The sequence below is a fragment of the Curcuma longa genome, chromosome 1 (assembly GCF_044706935.1).
Source record: "Curcuma longa cultivar G26 ecotype Majalengka, Jawa Barat chromosome 1, ITB_CL_G26_1.1, whole genome shotgun sequence".
Taxonomy (NCBI): Eukaryota; Viridiplantae; Streptophyta; class Magnoliopsida; order Zingiberales; family Zingiberaceae; genus Curcuma; species Curcuma longa.
In genome coordinates, this window is record NC_133861.1 from 8,193,827 (window position 1) to 8,212,421 (window position 18,595).

The 18,595-nt window shown below is 33.2% G+C and overlaps 2 protein-coding genes across 2 annotated transcripts; both read right to left on the reverse strand.

Moving 5' to 3' along the window:
* Positions 1 to 3,108: 3,108 nt before the first annotated feature.
* Positions 3,109 to 6,723, reverse strand: LOC141823569 (putative UDP-3-O-acyl-N-acetylglucosamine deacetylase 1, mitochondrial). The gene is made up of 7 exons (XM_074710873.1): positions 6,640 to 6,723; positions 6,280 to 6,588; positions 5,295 to 5,501; positions 4,899 to 4,997; positions 3,538 to 3,590; positions 3,259 to 3,344; positions 3,109 to 3,165 (listed from the first exon to the last, which is right to left on the reverse strand). The coding sequence occupies exons 1-5, from the start codon at positions 6,721 to 6,723 to the stop codon at positions 3,543 to 3,545; spliced, it is 747 nt and encodes a 248-aa protein (XP_074566974.1). The 3' UTR covers positions 3,109 to 3,165; positions 3,259 to 3,344; positions 3,538 to 3,542.
* A 3,227-nt stretch (positions 6,724 to 9,950) lies between these two features.
* On the reverse strand, positions 9,951 to 13,178 carry LOC141823581 (polygalacturonase ADPG2-like). The gene is made up of 9 exons (XM_074710880.1): positions 13,047 to 13,178; positions 12,799 to 12,933; positions 12,519 to 12,668; positions 12,383 to 12,406; positions 12,058 to 12,265; positions 11,384 to 11,465; positions 10,517 to 10,625; positions 10,263 to 10,376; positions 9,951 to 10,190 (listed from the first exon to the last, which is right to left on the reverse strand). The coding sequence occupies exons 1-9, from the start codon at positions 13,176 to 13,178 to the stop codon at positions 9,951 to 9,953; spliced, it is 1,194 nt and encodes a 397-aa protein (XP_074566981.1).
* Positions 13,179 to 18,595: the final 5,417 nt, after the last annotated feature.

An 18,595-nucleotide genomic window follows, 5' to 3' on the forward strand; every position in this document is an offset into this window, starting at 1 on the left:
TTTGTTAAAAACTCCAACGCCCTCTCACAAGAAATGTAGGATTATTTTATTTCAAAACGATGTTTGGATTTTGATGTTATAAATGGGGATTTTGGTTGAGTTTGCTAAGACTAAGAAAGGAAAAGCAATGCAAGTATTAAAACTCTAATCTAATCTAAACTATGATTGCAATTGAATTAAAGGAAATATAAAACATTCAACGAAACCTAATCTCTAATCTAATTGCATCCAAATGAAAAAAACACAAACATAATAGAAACATAAAGCATTCAAACTAACAAAGCATTGTAAAAACTAAATGAATTAAAATGCATCAACTGTAATCAAAGTAATATATGGGGAAATTAATCAAACACGTAGCATGCACAAATGAACTACACTAAGCTAAGCACTAAAAATGATAGAGCTCTCATCAGAGTGGATATGGTGTGGATGATGCTTGCGGATGGAGGAGGATGTACTCAGAGCCGTTGAATGCGATGGACTAGAGCTCTTCCTAAACCGGTTGAACTCATGGGAGTTGTTGGATGCGGAATGTGGAGCGGACCCTCCTCTTCTATACCGAAGAAGATAGGTGGAGCTTCGTGAACAACACGTTTCGTTTTTTCTCGGTTTTTGAAAACTTGTGTTTTTTTTAAATCAAAGTTGGTAGCAAAATAAGAAAACAAACAACAACACAATAGCATAACCAATAATATTTTATTTTTACTTGGTTCACAACCTCCGATTGCTACTCTATAGTCTGCGGTTCTTGATTGCTTTCGATGGACAATTCATTAATAAACTTTTTCTTACAATGAAAAAGAGCCTCGTTTTTTATTAAAATGAGAAATGGTAACAAGATTGTCATTCCAAGAGTATAAAAGTACAAAGACGAATGAAGAAACCGAAAGCATAAATATACCGACAACAAAGATCCAGAGTAGAGTATGGTTGTCAAAGTAGCTGTTCGTCGTAGTGAGGAGCAAAACGAGATTAGGAGAACTTGGAAAATGATCTTATTGTTGTTCTAAGTCTTCTGTCGAGGCTCTTTTTATAGAGCTCATTTAGTCTATCAATCCCCCTCATTGGTATATCGATCACTTTGGGATTCAGGTCTCGATCCAATTGATCGTGTATTGATGATCCCCTGGATCAGTCTACTAAACTGGCCATCCACCAACAGCCTTTCGCCATGTCAGCTTCCCAATAATACTTTTCTTACCACATTAGTAGGCCAAAGTATACCTTTGATGTTACGTCAACGACTTTGCCATTATCACTGCCATGTCAGCACCATCACCACGTTGACCCGTGAGTTATCTCATTATAATGTTAAGTTGATTGATCAACAATTGCTTTATATCGTCGAGAAACATTGTTGAAAAATATGAATGAAAAAGTGGTGGATGGAAGACGACTCCGTTGTGAATGAGACATTAGCCTCATATTGGGAGTTTAGTGGGCCGGGATTAAAGCTTGTTTAAAATAAATGGCAACTATGGAAGTTTGGATGCCTACTGGAGGGGGTCAAAATCCAAGGTCTAGATTACACTAACCCCAAGTGGCTCTTATCTGAGCACTACTTGTAAGCATTGAACTAGATTAGGTCTGCCCAAGTCGAATTAGTTGACATTGCCACTCGAATATCTTTTGCTTCCTGCTCATATAGATAACGGATGCATTAATGTGCTGATGTGAAATGGTCAGATGTTAATGGAGAATCCATAACCATCTAGATAGAAACGATCGATCACTGATGGTCGACGATTGTCATTAAACCTTAGACATTGAATAGCCATTACTCGGATATTCAATACAGCGGAGGGATGAGGCTCCTATATAAAGGAATTCTTGACCATGAGTAGAATAGAGTGTAGATCTACACTCTATTTTCTCTTTTTCATGCACTCCGCCCAACGGATTTACTTGTGATAGTGTTTGGGTACAAGCTTAGTTCACCATGACTAATCTATATATATTTGATGGTGATCGCAATCTGTCATTGTATTATGGGAAATAGACACCCGTCGTAACCTCAAAGCGCTGTCAGAGGGGACACATCTTTTTTAAGAAAACTATGTCAAACGCAAGCCTCGACATTATTCTTTCCTGATTCAGTGCTCATGCAACAGCAACCCACTCGGACTCAACTGACTCAATAGTCGAACAACACAACCACTTAGCTTGCACCACTACAACAAAAATTGTATGTTGGGGCGCTCAAAAAGTGCCTCAATAGATTTATGTTGTGACACTTTGATTTGTTGAGGCGTTAGGATAAAACGTCGTACAAGCGGGTGTCACAACAAATACTAGCGCCCCAACAGATATTTGTTGAGGCGTTACTAAATGTTCCTTGAAGTGTTTTTGAGGCACGAAAAAAATGCCTCATCTGCTATATGTTGAGGCATTTTATTGTGCCTTTTAAAGTTCATTTTAAGGCATCCAAGTGCCTCATCTGCTATATGTTGAGACGTTTTATTTTGTCTCATAAATTTCATTTTGAGGCACAAAACAATGCCTCACCTGTCATATATTGAGGTAATTTATTGTGCCTCTTAAATTACATTTTGAGGCACAAAATAGTGCCTCACCTATCATATATTGAGGTAATTTATTGTGCCTCTTAAATTACATGTTGAGGCACAAAATAGTGCCTCATATATCATATGTTGAGGCGTTTTATTATGCCTCTTAAATTACATTTTGAGGCACAAAACAGTGTCTCATCTATTATATGTTGAGGCGTTTTATTATGCCTCTTAAATTTTCTTTTGAGGCACAAAACAGTGCCTCGTCTATCATATGTTGAGGCGTTTTATTATACCTTTTAAATTTTCTTTTGAGGCATGAAAAAGTGTCTTATCTGCTATATGTTGAGGCGTTTTATTATGTCTTTTAAATTTCATTTTGAGGCATGAAAAAGTGTCAGATGTTGAGACATGACAAACGTAACTATATCAACTCGATTAAGAATTATGTAATTTCAAAAGTTATACACACATTAACATACTTTACAGGGTGTTTAGTTTAGAACAAGTTGGAGAGCATTTGCTCAAATATCGACCAATTGGTGTAGTTATGATATCTATGAACAAGTAGAATCAGCAAGTCAGTCTCAGTTTCCATGAACAACTGCTTTTCAGATGAGTGTTTGTTGTCTCTTGTTCTTGAGCTTTGCTCCTACAAGAACAAGATAGAACATAAATTATGATTAAAATTCTTGAATTTTCATAGCTAGAACTTGGAAATCGGAAGACTAATGCATTTCTCTACCTGATTGTGAATGAGCGATTGGAAAACCTCAAGCTGCTTTGTTCTACTTTTGTAAGACTTTTTCCTCCTCAAGCAATTCATTGCAGCTGTTTGGGGAAAAACGAAGATTACATCATTCTTTCAATTTTTTTTCCCATTGCAAGTTGCAACTAATGCAATCATTTAATAGTAACTAAAATAAGGAAAATCAGAGTTAAGCATCACATGCAAACAATAGCATTATCAACTAAAATAATTATCTCTCGAAAATGATTAATGATCTAAAAGGAAATATCATACATTCTTCAGTTTAAGCTTTTGAAGATACGCCAGAACATAAGGGGAGACTTCACCTGCAAACAAATAGCATTATCAACTGATCCACACTTAATTAGCCCAGCTCGGTGCATTCCCTCAACCTGCAGCCCATCTTTCATTATTATTGATTTTGAAGAAATGTGCACATATCAAAATGAAGAAATTAGTAACTAATACTAATATATTAGTGGCTATGACTACACAAAATAAAAGCATGAGTGATTAAAGTTATTTAGTGATGGCAAATCTTTTCAATTAAAGGAAGGCAGAGGAAGGAAATTATATAGTGACAAGACCATTGACTCCATATGCTCCAGTGACATTGGACTCACCAAACACAATCTCATACTCTTACCATGCCACCGCCTTCTCTGTAAGTAGTTGTTCAGTGAGCTTGTTTGGCCATAAGTACTTGTTTAGCCCAAAATAATAGCAAATTGTAGAATGTAGAGAACATCATTAACATTTTACAACGCAAATAAGTCATATTAATCCTAAATTTTGAAAGCATGATAAAACAATCGACACTTTTTGTAGCTGAAAATAAGAATTGCCTGTATTAAATGTGAAAATGTTTATGATTTAAGTTTGTGTATAAATATAGTCTTCCTATTATAAAATGTTTTGATTGTAGAAATTTACGAACATAATACTTATTATAAAACTATTTAAAAAGTTATAAACATTTTGCTATTTTTTTCATGTTATGAATCTGACAAAATATTTTCTCATAAAATCATAGCTAATTTCTAAAATGATAATTATACTTAGTTTTCTCCCTTTTTTCAGGATCTATAGGCATGAATACCAAAGTAAATCAAGAAAAATGCAGCAACAGCTATACATTTCGTCAAAATATGAAAATGAAGTATTATGTCTGCGTGATTTTGATGACAAATTTCAATTAGCATTAGAGGTTTTAAAGATAGGATAAGGCTTTACAGTGATGATTGTTTTTTTCTTTCACACTAGAACGTTACTATATATATATAGATGTCAAGTAAGTATGAAGCCATCCCACAAAATGCATAGTTATTATTGTTCAACAAATTATTGTTTTATTAACTTCTTATTATATTTCTTATATTTTGGTTTTCAGAACTTTCCTGGAAGGAACATCAACCGACTCCTGATGAGGTGCATCTAGTTTTAGTCGCTGACATTTAAAACTTTCCTGAATTCAGTCTTAGTTAGATGACAAAAGTATTACCTATCCATTGTTGAACAGTGTGAAAAAAAAATTCTAGTAAAAAAAATCATGGATATTTAAACTATGTTTATTTTGTTCATAGAAAACAAGTGCAAAAGAAAATGAATATTGGCAAATTGAGAATTAGGCAAACCTCTTCATAGATGCAAAATGTCCTTGCAGAAGCTATTTCTTCACAGTATATAGATTCATCAACGAAAGAAGAAAACCATTGGGTGGCAATTGCTGGTATCTGTTAATCATGCAAACATGAGTCAGTTCATAGAACATAATCATATTTCCCATGCCCCATTTTGTCGATCCGCAAATTCTTGAACAGCTGGCAAAAACTTTATCTTGCCTGAACCATTCAACTAGGTTTGTATCTCAGGTAGCTTATATCATATAAGCACTAAATGTGTGAAATGAACTTCAGATGGGTGGGGGGTTTTCAAATCTAGCGATAAAGATCACAATAATGTAGTGATGCAAGAGAACCTCGAGAAAGATGAAGATGAAAATAAACCAGAGAGGTAAATGCAAACAATACCTTGGAAAAATCTATTCCATATGTGATGTAGATTTTTGGAGAAGGAAAGGCAATCAAGAAAGAATTCCTGTGCCAAAGATAAAGTGGTTCGTGGAGTTTTGGTACCAGTTTTTCCAAACTGCAGCCATTGTGATCATTGGCAACATACAACCCAGCTTCTTTTATTGCCTCCACCCATTGCTTAGCTGATCCATCTAACAAAGGAACCTGCTTATTAGTAAACCAGTCAATGACAATCTCCTTAAGAAATTTTGAGTTAGTTGAAATAAGTTCAACTATGCCTCCCGAAACTATCTTGGCATTAGACTACATAAATAGGAAAAAGATAAAGGGAGCAGCAAAAATACATCTCAAGAATAAACAGCAAAGTGCAATTGTTTCTTTACAAACAATCCCATGGTACAATGTAGGAATGCAATGTCAAGAAACAAAAAGTAACCATTTAATAAACATTTTCTTGATATATTTAACCAGATAGCATACATAAGATAGTCTGATAGATCATACACATTTGTTTTTATTTAAATTCCTATGATTGATTGATCATAGTAAAACGTAGTCCTCATATGATATGCCATCCTCATAATGAAGTCATGTCCCACCTATTTGGGATAGACTTTATGGATTATCCTTCCATTGAACCCTTTGCAATACTATATCTTTAATAATATTCAGATATCTTAAACTACTTTCAATTATGTTACCTAAAATTTACTCTAGTATCCCTCTATCCCTCACGCCTTCAACATTAATCAAGTCATATAGGGTAACTATAAAATCTATTAGTGATATTCATAATTTATTGTCATTTTAAAACATATTGAAGGTGTGAGGGGATGTCATAGTAAAACGTATTGGAATTGTATAGAAGCCTACCAAGACTTAGTTAATGAATCCGCTAACTAGCCCTTTGACTTAGCAAGTAGTGATGATCTCCTAGGATTATCATAGATAGCAGACTATGCGAAATGGTGGAACTCAATACCTCCTCACCGCCATCGATCTCAATCCGACAGTTATCGACCCCGCAGGCCTCCAGCGCAGACAGGAGATGCTCAACAGTGCGCACTCTCACTCCATCGCGGCATAGCGTGGTGCAGAGGGCAGAGCTGACGACATGGTCGATCGAGGCAGGTATCCTGGTACCCTTTTGGGAATGCAAATTTCTGACAACGAAGTACCTTCCCTTCCCGGCGGCCGCCGGGATCAGACGGACCGTGGTGAAGTTACCGGAGTGAAGCGCCGTCCCCGATCTGGTCACCGACGATGCAAGGGTTTGCTGGGTCCGTCCCGACTGTGATCCAGCAAAAGTTCATTCTTCCGCGAGTTCGATCGGAAGGGCGACCTCTGAGTTTAGGGCTTCCGCGAGTTCGGCGATGGATCGTGACGCAGCAGGAGGAAAATACTTCGATTTCGAACGAAGAGCCATTCTGGGTTGATTACGGAAATGCCTTATTCTGGGTTGATATATTTATTCCCAGAAATAAGAAGAGCCGTTCGATTAAAACTCACTATCAATGAGCTCTATTCTGGATTGTAAGTGTGAGTTTACGGAAATGCCTTATTCTGGATTGTAACTGAGAGCATATTTTTTGAGTACGAAAAGTTAAATTACTGAAATAATTTACGATCCAGTGAATTCATAATTGTGTATAAATCATTAAGTATCTGCCTAATAAATTAATTATTTAGAATCCGAAATTGACACGAAGAGGTAACGAGAAAATAGCACACTACGAGATGTAGATGTCCGAATATTCCATCACCTTCCTCCCATTCTTTCTTCAGCAAAACTAAAATCCATCATCCAGCAAAACTTTTAGAGTGTATAAAATATTTAACTTTCAGAGTATAAAAACGATTAACTTTTAGAGTATATAATTTTAGAGTGTATAAAATATTTTAGAGTGTATAAACGATTAACTTTTAGAGTGTATAATTTTAGAGCGTATAATTAAAAGAGTGTTGTTTATTTTTGTTACCCTAATAATAGGGTTCTGTGAAGTAAGAAGAGGGAAAAGGTAAAAGAAAAGAAAAATAAAAAAACTATAATTCTCATGATTTTATTACAAAAATGCCACTCAAATTTTAAGTGCCTCAAAAATTAAATGTTGATGCATTTTAACTAAAATGCCTCATTAGATAGTGCCTTCTAAAATTATTTTTCTTGTAGTGCACTCAACAGCATTCATCATTCATCATTCGGCCAAGTCAATAGCTTGGCACTAAACAGCTTGGTGACTCGGCCAAGTCTCTACTAGACATTCGACAACTCGGGTACTCTGCAGTGTCAACTAAACTCGGGAGCACTCAATGTCTTGAATTGACACTCGATAGCTCAGCAGCTCAATCAGACTTAGGAGCACTTAACGTCCCGACGTGGTACTTGATAACCCGCTCAGGCGACACTGGGCTTCCCACTCGGACTCGGGAAGCACACGGACCACTCGGACCTCGTTGCACTTAGGACCACTTGAGAGCACTCAGCTTCATCCAGTGACTTCCCACTCAGGCTCGAAACGCACTCGGGAGCAGCTCGGCCTAATTAGCTCAGGTTGACAGTTTGAGATTATCAACTCAAGTCATCTCAATAGATAAGTCTGAAATTGAATTTTGATTGTAATTTCAATTTAGTATTTTCCTTGTAACTCCAGCAAATATCTCCAACGAGATTGTGGAATATTGTCCAACAAACATGTGATTAGATTACCCTGTTTGATTTTGTTTGCGAAAGGAAACAATAACAAGAAAAACGGCTTATACTGTCGTTCCGCAAGAAAAGGGGCAATCAGGCAACCAGCATAGTGAATTTAGCTCAAGTACAAGAGTTGGAGAGTATTTCTCTCTAAGTTGACGGTTGAGCCCGACAATGCTACTCACTTACGCCCAATTACTTAAATAACAATGTAGCTACATGGAAAGTGGGTAGATTGAATCCATGGTTAGCATGGCTGGTCAAGCATCTAATTTGTCTGGTGATGCAGAATAAAACAACTTAGAATTTGGCATAAGTACATGACCAATAATGGTAAGCGCTTAAGCATCTAATTAATCATGTTATTTTAATTAGCAAATTATACTTGAAGGTAATTAATACGCTCGCTCTTAGATTGTTTAGATATTTTTAAATCAAAACGTATAATCTTTGATTACCCAAATGGAGCATTGGGTGGAGCCAAATAGGCTAGCGGGCCAATTGTGCTAATCACGTCTACCGGCTCGAATGGGTCAAGCTAGCTGATCAGGTTGTCGCAAATTGATTGAGTCGGACAGGTCTCATAGGTTGGTTGAGCTATAAGTGGTAACATTTTAATTAGGTTGATCTAGCTGGGACATTAATTATACTAAACGACTGATAGAGTTAGTCAAATTAGCTGAATGTTAAGGTTAGATTTGGCGGGTCACGTTGGCAAGTTATCGATCACTGTTGGTTGGGTAGCCATACTTGACAGATTAATCATGTTGGACGTATCAAATAAGTAATTTATATGAATTAGATGGGTCATACAAAGAATTTTTTTTCATCACAAAGACTATTTATTTATTTATTATCTATTCCTTTAGCATTATACCGACCAAATACAAAAATATTTATTGCATATTTATTCTGTTTGATGAACCAAATGAGCAGCTTCATAATGGGGATCGCCGGATTGGTGATTGATCATATTTTCTTTTAAAGTTTTATTTTCTATTAATTTTACTTTGCAGTACTAGTGAATTAAAGTTCATCGATATTAAAGCTGCTTTAGACAAATCATCTTGGCTTTTGTTCAGCGTACGTGTTTAAAATATATGTTTTTCTATATATAAAAATATATATTAAGAGGTAGATATAAATGAGCTTAGGCTGAGTTCAACATTCAAAGGAGTTTAAAATCATTTTTAAAGCGCTTACCAGAGCATAGGATTGTTTGCAAACTAAGTCGAATCAAATTTTAAGTTGAGCCAAATTTTATGTGATTTAAACTTATTTATAATAAAGTAATCGAATTAAACTAAACTGAACTTAAAATGGACTGAACTACTAAAATAATTATTTAAATTTGACTTAATTTTTTTTATAAGATTGAGATTAATTTAAATTTAAATTGAGTTGGGTTTGTTTAAATGCTATCAATCTCTCAATTCAAATTTATTTGATTATTTAAAATTTTTATAAAATTTTTTATTGATTGATTAATGAATTTGATATTACAAAGTTGTTTTTTTCATTTTGAGAGCATAATCTTATCTATTTATAAGTTTGATAAAAGTTTTATTGATGAACATGATTCACATTTTATTTGTGGATATTATTCATGATTATATTCATAATCTTTGTTCATAAATATTAACAAATTGAATACATATATATTCAAAATTTTTATTTATTTTAATGAGTTGATCATGTTGAAAAATTAAATTAGTTTTGAATCAACTTACGGTGCACTTTGTACTTTCGCGCTCGCAATTAATAGGATCGAATCTGGATCTGGATCGTCCATTATATTGCATATGCATGTTCTCTATTCAAGAGCTCTGAAAGCTAGCAACGTGATGAAGATTACAGTTCAGTGGATAGATTTCCTCCATTTATTTTTGAGTAAGCTAAGTTTACAACAGGCATGCAGCAACATGCATGCATTGGTCCATATATATATATCAGAAAGGCAACTAAGCTTGAGTCAAACAAGGAAGATCTGGCTTGCAAAGGTTTCTTTTAGTTCCTTGCGCATTGACGCAGAAAGACTGCTCCTGCTTTCCTTGCCCTGCATACCACAAGTTAACCCCATCCATGACGATGCCAGTGCAAGGCGCATTTTGGCTGCATTTAAGACTAACTGCTAATTCACTTGTTGAGCTTCCTCTCACTCCAATAAATCTCACATCGCTCACTTTCACAGCTGATGTCTTCTCCAACAAACCAGTGATCACGTCAGAAATTAATTAATAATGTACAGAAAAGTAATTAGCACTATGACCAACCTGATTTTGGCAATTGCCTTCGGGGCAGTAGAACTGATCTATAATTATGGGGTTCCGCACTTCATTCATGGTAATATTCACAAATGATATATCGTTCGCAAAGCCAGAACCTCCCTGTCGATCGATCATATCGAGGGGGAAAAATAATTAATATTCTTTAATTTATTTCTCAAACGAATTATATATAGAGAGCTATATATATATATATATATATATATTATAGATAATTAAGGAGAGATGGGATTAGTGATTGCCTGCCATGTCTTTATCCTGATTCCATTGGTTGTTTGGGATAAGACGCAATTAGAAACATGGATGCCTGTTGCTGTGGCCCAGGACCCTTGGATGCCCAAGCTCCCAATGCTAACATAAAATCACGATCATTTCAAGGTTTAGTTATTCTATTTGAGCAATTGAAAGTGGCATGGTTTTGTTAGCTAGCTAGGGTAAATGATTAATTAAATTCTATCTTAATTTTGAAGCATTTATTCATCGGTTGTCAGATACTAAACTTCCAAGATGAACAACTACATTGGAGGATCAACTCTACATCAAACTTTGATCAATTGCATGATCAGTTGCATGATCAGGAGAGAAGAAATTCACGAGGGAGTAAAGAAAAGCTAATGCTGAAAATTAATCATCAAAAACTAAAACCGTACGTTCTATCACTATAGTTTGAGCGTGTTCATGCTTGTTGTGCTAACTTCTACATAGATTTTTGTCCCCTTCTCACTGTCAACATCGAATCCATATATTGGACATTAGATTTGGTAATCAAATCTTTGGCTAATTAAGGGATGGCATTATCTCATAAATACAACTTGGACCTTTCCATGCAAGATCCATTAAATTGACTTTTTGCTAGGTGGAATGGTATCAAATCTTTTGTATGCATGGCCAAGATGTACAAATATTGTTACACTGCTATCAGAAACTAATTTAATGAAACATCTGAAAATGAAATATAGTTTAGGGTTTAGGGTTATATATAACAAAAAATGATTCAATTATTATTAATTTGCAAAATATAGATAAACGTGTAAAAATGAAATAATCATGTCATATTTGTCAAATATATAAAATTTCAAGCATATAATATTAATATAATAACCACGAACCTTATTCCGTGGCCAGGACCGCATGTGACGTTGTTAACATAAATATTAGAAGTACCATTGCTGATCGATACACAATCATCTCCTGTACATATTTTTATGTATTTAGATGCACATGCTATAATCAAATTACACATGAAGGTAGTAACATTTACAATGATAATATATTGCTTGACAGAACTTTTAAAACCACGAAGAACTTTTAAACAAAAATATTTAATGGCAATCAACATCATTAAATAATTTTTAAAACACTTGACCGACCATTAGATTTCTACATACATTGCATTGCATTGCATGGAGAAAAAAATGAGGAATGTGCAAAAATTAATTATAAACTTTATATTCTAAAAATACATTTAAAAATAAATGGCCAAATATGATGGTGCACGTCGTTAAAAAATTATTAATTATACTTTAAATATTTATAATCCTTCCCCTCCTCATCCCAAACATAAATTTTGAAGAATGAGTGATTGTAAAGTTGTGGTTATACATAGCACATTTAAATCTATCACTACCAAATACTTTTAGCTAAAAGTGATAGACAATAACATCTAATAAATTGAAATAACATCTAATAAATTATATAAAGATCCCTTCAGGTAACTTTCAAAACCTTGCTCATCTACAAAATTAATCAACACGAATTAAGTCTGGTTCTTGTATATGCATACCTGTGCCAATTACGGCGTCACTGATGCTGACTTGTCGACTTCTCTCGACGTGAATGCCGTCGGTGTTGGGGCTCTCGTCGGGGGCGGTGATGGTAACCCCGCTGATCTTGACTCCGAAGCTGTCTCCGATCACTAACTGCATCATGGGGCTGTTTTTCAACCTCAACCCCCAAATGGCTACTTTGTTGCAACTAAGAAGCTCCAGAGACTGCATATGCGTTCATGCAATAACATTTTCACTCAGTTAACCAACAATCTCCGATCCATGTTTGATAACAGTGCCTCTGCACTGGTATATTGATATCATGTGCATCAATCAACTTACATGGGGAGTACGAAATGGGCATTGCTGCAACACGAGAGCAAATTAACCAAAAGCATGCAATTAGAGACAAGATATATAATCAATCAATTAATTAAGGTGAAGGCTATATATATATATATATAAAGCTAGCTTTTACCTGTTTCATTCTGCATGACCACCAGTCTGTTCCCTGGCCGTCAATCTCGCCGGTGCCGATGATGCTTAGTTGGTTGACTCTAATGAAAAGAATCCAACTAGTATAACCAGCTGGCCATATTTCATTGATCCGTTTAAGATTTCCATCAACCTTAATTCTCAAAGCACAAATAGCTCGCGTGAGAATATATAATATCTACGTAATTAGTCCATCGATCTTAAATATATATATAGTTCTACATTTGCATGAGTTGATGACCTTTATATGTATATACATATACCTCTACACGAATGTAATAGTTGCAGGGTCCTTGGAAAACAATGTTACCCAACAAAAATGTCTTCCATGCAGGAATGCGGAAGATGGCCTGTCCTTTGCTATTGTAACAAGCCTCATTCCAGGTATTTACAAATGCCTGAACACAGAGATTGTTAAGACAGAAAATGTAAATATAATGTGTATATATGTATATATATATCTGCATGATTAATACTGCCCACTATATATTATTGTGTTTTTTTGACGTACTTGAGTGTCATTTGCGTTGCCATCTCCTATAGCTCCGAAGTCTACGACGTTGTACACAGCAGCCAAAACCCCAGAAGCAGAGAAAGCAAGAACGAGAACAAAGAGAGTGAGAAGATGCTGATTCAAAGACATGGAAGACGGAAAATAAACTTATCAGTAATCCGAAGCCAAATGACCTCTATGAACTTACTGTAAATTTTTAATTATACAGGGGATGTATCAGGATTTAAATAGTGGTAGCAATGAATCGAAGAGGAGGAAGGGGGATCAGGAAATATGGCAATTCTTGATCGATTTTTGATAAAGAATAAACATTTTTTTTACATGGAAATAATTAAAATTTCCTCCTCTCTGAAAATATTCAATAAATCGCTGCAACTAATAGATTGTTGTCAAAAAATGACAAATCAGGTTTTATCTTTAACGGGATTTTACGGGAAATGCAGAACACAAACATATATATGTTAATTACTGCTATATATCTCGTTCGTAAATGAAGTTTAAAAAATGTTTCATTTTAAATTTTTCTGTGGGAGGGATAGACGATGGATTGACGTACAGTAATTCTGTCATGTCAAATTAGGCAGTACTAAGAAGGAAAATGAATTAAGAAAATAATTAAATTATTTATTTATTTTATTCACGAGGATAGAGATGAAAGGAAGAAAAGATTACGGTCATCAATCAGAATATTCAGAAACTATATATTATGACTTAATTTACTTGTCTAATTCGGACGTAACCAATTAGGGAGATAATTGAACCAGAATGGTACTTTTAGTATGAGTTTGAAACCATAGAAAAGTATTTTTTGTCAAGAAATAATACCAAATTTTGTTTTAAAAAAATTGAAATTTAACTATTATTTAAAAACAAATATTTCGAAGGGAAGAAAAAGGCTTTAAGTTAAAACCCTTTCTTAAAGCCTTTTTCTTCATCGACCGCCACCACTTCCTCCATAGACCACCGGAAGTCCTTGTACGGGTTCCGTGACTCCACCGCTACCACCACACTGTCCTCGAAAGACGTTTCCTTTTCTTCTTCCGTTGCCGCCGCCTCCGTCGCCGTCGTCGCGGCCTTCGCCTCCTCCGCGATAGTTCACTAGGTTTCGCTTGTGCGATCGGGATGGGAGTTGGGTTTCGCGTAGGCTGCTTTGAAGGGTAATTTTGTAAAGAAAATTACCTTAACCCCGGAATCAAGAAAAACCTAAGTTTTTCTTGGTTTTCCAATTCCAGGTTGGATGCCCTCTTTTGCTGACATATGCTGACGTGTCGGGCATGAAGCATTACTTGGGAATCGCCAATTACCTAAACCAAACAAGGTTTTGATTGATAACTTTGGATGGATAATCAAGGTAATCACGGATAACCTCCAACCAAAAGCACCCTAATTATTTCAAATTTGACATAAAATTTAAAAAGTTGAGTTAAGTAATTAGTCTAATTTAAATATATTGTCAAACATCAAAAATGAAAGAGATGGTTAGTGCAATCAACCTTTAGGGGCATTTGATTGGGGGTTATTATTGATAACCTTAGTTATCTGTCCAAAGTTATCAACCATAATCTTGTTTGGTTCAGGTTATGATAGATTTCCAAGTAATACAATATCATCGTCACATCAGTAAATGAGTTATAATATAGAAATATGATTACCTTGGCAGCCTAAGGTTTTCTACCATTTCAAAGGTTAACTAATTTTTTTCCATAATTACCCTTTGATTTTAAAACTCAATTAATTGAAATGTATTGTGAAATCTAATTGAAACCAAGTTAATTAATTTAAAATTTTATGAATTTAAAAAATATAATTTATTTTAAATTTTAAAAAATAAAATTAATAAATTATATTTATTATTTTATTAGAATAATTATTTTAATGTATTATATATATATATATATATATATATAAATTAATGTTGAATTTTAAAAAATAAAATTCATAAATGATGTTTATTAATTTAATAAATTATTTTATTAAAATAAAATTAATGAATTATATATATTAATTTAATGAATTATTTTATTAAAATAATTATTTTAATGAATTATATTTTTAAATATATAAAAATTTAATTTTAAATTTTTTAAAAAATAAAATTAATGAATTATATTTATTAATTTAATGAATTATTTTATTAAAATATATTATTTTAATAAATTATTTTATTAAAAATATATAAATTTATGTTAAATTTAAAAAAATAAAATTAATAAATGATGTTTATTAATTTAATAATTATTTTATTAAAATAATTATTTTAATAAAATATTTTATTAAAATAAAAGTAACAAATTATATTTATTAATTTAATAAATTATTTTATTAAAATAATTTTTTATTGAATTATTTTTAAAATATATATACATTTATTTTAAATTTTTAAAAATAAAATTAATGAATTAAAAAATAATTTAATGAATTATTTTATTAAAATAATTAATTTAATGAGTTATTTTATTAAAAATATATATGAATTTATGTTAAATTTTAAAAAAATAAAATTAATAAATAACATTTATTAATTTAATAAATTATTTTATTAAAATAAAATTAACAAATTATATTTATTAATTTAATAAATTAATTTATTAAAATAATTATTTTAATAAATTATTTTTTTAAATATATATATAAATTTATTTTAAATTTTAAAAAATAAAATTAATAAATTATATTTATTAATTTAATGAATTATTTTATTAAAATAATTATTTTAATAAATTATTTTATTAAAAATATATAATTTTATTTTAAATTTTAAAAATTATAAATTTATTTCAAAAAAAATTATATATTATATTTATTTTTTTGATATATTATTAATTTATTATCATTATTAATATTATTAATAATAATATTATTAGTTTAATTTAATTTATTTGAATTAAGGGTAATATAGTAAATATTAAACTGGTTATATTTTATTCCCTCCAAATAAATAAGTTAACCAAACAATATTATGTTATATTTTATACCCCATAACCTTGGTTATGTGATTACTTGGTAATCACATAACCAAGATTATATATGGTAACTTGAACCAAAACAAGGTCATAATGAAATTTCATTATGAAATAATACTTTAGATTTTATCTTAGGAGCTCTCCCTAGATTTGAATGTCTTCCTCTTTTGACTTTATTTGAATGTCTTCCCCTTGGACATTGATTCCGGTAATATCCTTATTGATTATATGAGAAGCACATAATGCACTCTTTATCCTTTTGTATTATGGGCCTGACTTCTTTTGACTTCTCCTTCGCCGTGGATATCATTTGAGCCTTCTTATTGATTAATTATGAACACTTACTCTTATAGTGCCCTTTGTTCCTATACTCAAAACATATGATATATTTTTTATCTTTATGAATTGAAATTAATATATCTTTATAATTTTAGATCTCTTAATTTGTTGAGATGGTACGATCTTCCTTATTGACTTTGAATGTGGATGGTTCACCTTATTTCGATATCAATTTTCTATCCTCCCTCTTAATCCTCGATGTAGGAGTTTCTTCCATATCATCCTCGTCGAATGCTGAGTACCTCTCAACTTTCAAATCCTCAATTTCTTATTCCAATGAATCTTTCTCATTGGACTTGTCTTCACTTGTGTTGAAATTGGATTCTTATTGAGCTTGACCAACTTGTTCTATAGCTCACTTGCATCCTTGTATTCACCTATCTTACACAAACTATCATTAGAAATCAAATTAACTAAAATTTTGATTATTTTATCATTTATCTCATATTTTCATATTTGCTCTTTGGTCCATTTCTTCTTTTTAAGGAGTTTCCCTTTGCTATCCGTTGGAATATCAAACCCTTCCGTTAACGTGAACCATTGCTCTATGTCCATCATGAGAAAGTTTTCCATCCTTACCTTCTAATGCTCCTCCCAATCCAAACGGTAGAGTACTACTCTGAATTCATCCAAGGGATCCATCCTAAAATCTAAGCTCCCTTTGGTATTGGTTTCTTCCGGCGGTCAGTCCGATGACTTGTTTCTATCGAAGAGCTCAAAATCATGCCTTTTTTTCTCTAACTTTGTGCTCTTTTCAGCAGTTAGTCTGATGAAGAGCAATTTCGCTTTGATACCATTTGTTAGGGCTCGTGCAAGCTAGAAGGTGAATAGATTCAATCGTTTCATCTTGATTGCGTGCTCGTCGATTGAATGCACAACGGAGACATGAATTAACTCGGCACCACATGCACAACACAAAAATTTTACTTGGTTCCCTGCCTCCCAAGATGACTACTTCAAGGTATGGTCCTAGCGATCTATCACCACTAAACCTTCTCCTTCTTGTAAACCTTCCGGAGGTGGAGAAGCCTTTTATAATAAGTTTTCACAAAGCAATACAACAATGAAACAAAAATACAATAACAAATGAAAGCAAAACAACTTTATAAGATGAGAGCTTCACTTTGATCATTGTTGGTAACTTTTGAATGCCTCTTGTTGGTCTGCAAATGCAACAATACTTCATCCTCAAACCCTCAAAAATTGACATCGAAAATCTCCTTGAGACCCTTCTTTTATAACCTTCATGTCAAGGATGATTTCCGTCTATTAATCGACTGATTTTACCTTTCAGTCGATTGATCCACTATAGATTCGAATGTTGCTATGATCCATTAGTTCAACGACTCCATCCACCTCAGCATCAGTCGACTGACCATCACCATCAGTCGACTATTTCCTAATCAGTTGAATCACGTAGTCGAGTTCTGAACTCTCTGTTTGCTCGAACAATGATATCAGTTGACTAATACACTCTATCAGTCAACTGATCATAATCAATTGAGTTTTTCAGTTGAGTTTTGAAACTTTTGTACACTGTTATAGTGCCCATGGATCGACTAATTAAATACATCAGACAATTGTTACTATAGCAATACTATAGCAAAATATTATTCACTGTTACTGTAACAATACTGTAGCAACCATATTTTTTTAGGTTTTGGAGATTTGTGTCTATTAGTCAACTGATGTATCCTATCAATTAACTAATATATACTTCTGTTTCAGCTTTACCAAAGTTAAATTTTTGTCTTGTCTGGTATCTAGTTCACCTCAACCTACCAGGACTTCTTTTACCAGACATCCAATCAACCTTGACTTACCAAGATATCTTATTGTCTAGTATCTGGTCAACTTTGACCTGTTAGGACTTTTTGATTGCTTAGTATTTGATCAACCTTGACCTATCAAGACTTCCTCGTTGCCTAGCATCCGATCAATCTTAACCTGCTGGAATTTTACGCCTCATGCCAACTCCCTATTGTACTTCTTACTGTCAAGTGTTCGATCATCCATAATCACTTGGACTTCCCCACTTATCAACTCTCTATTAGACTTTCGATCACTAAGTATCCGGTCAACTATGACCCACTTGGACTTTCTATCTCATGCTAATTCTATGTTGGACTTCTAACCATAAGGTGTCTGATCAACCATTGGATTTTTTTTACTGTTAAGTATCCGATCAATTTTGATCTACTTGATTCTTTCTCAACCAACTAACATATTGATCGACTGTCAAGT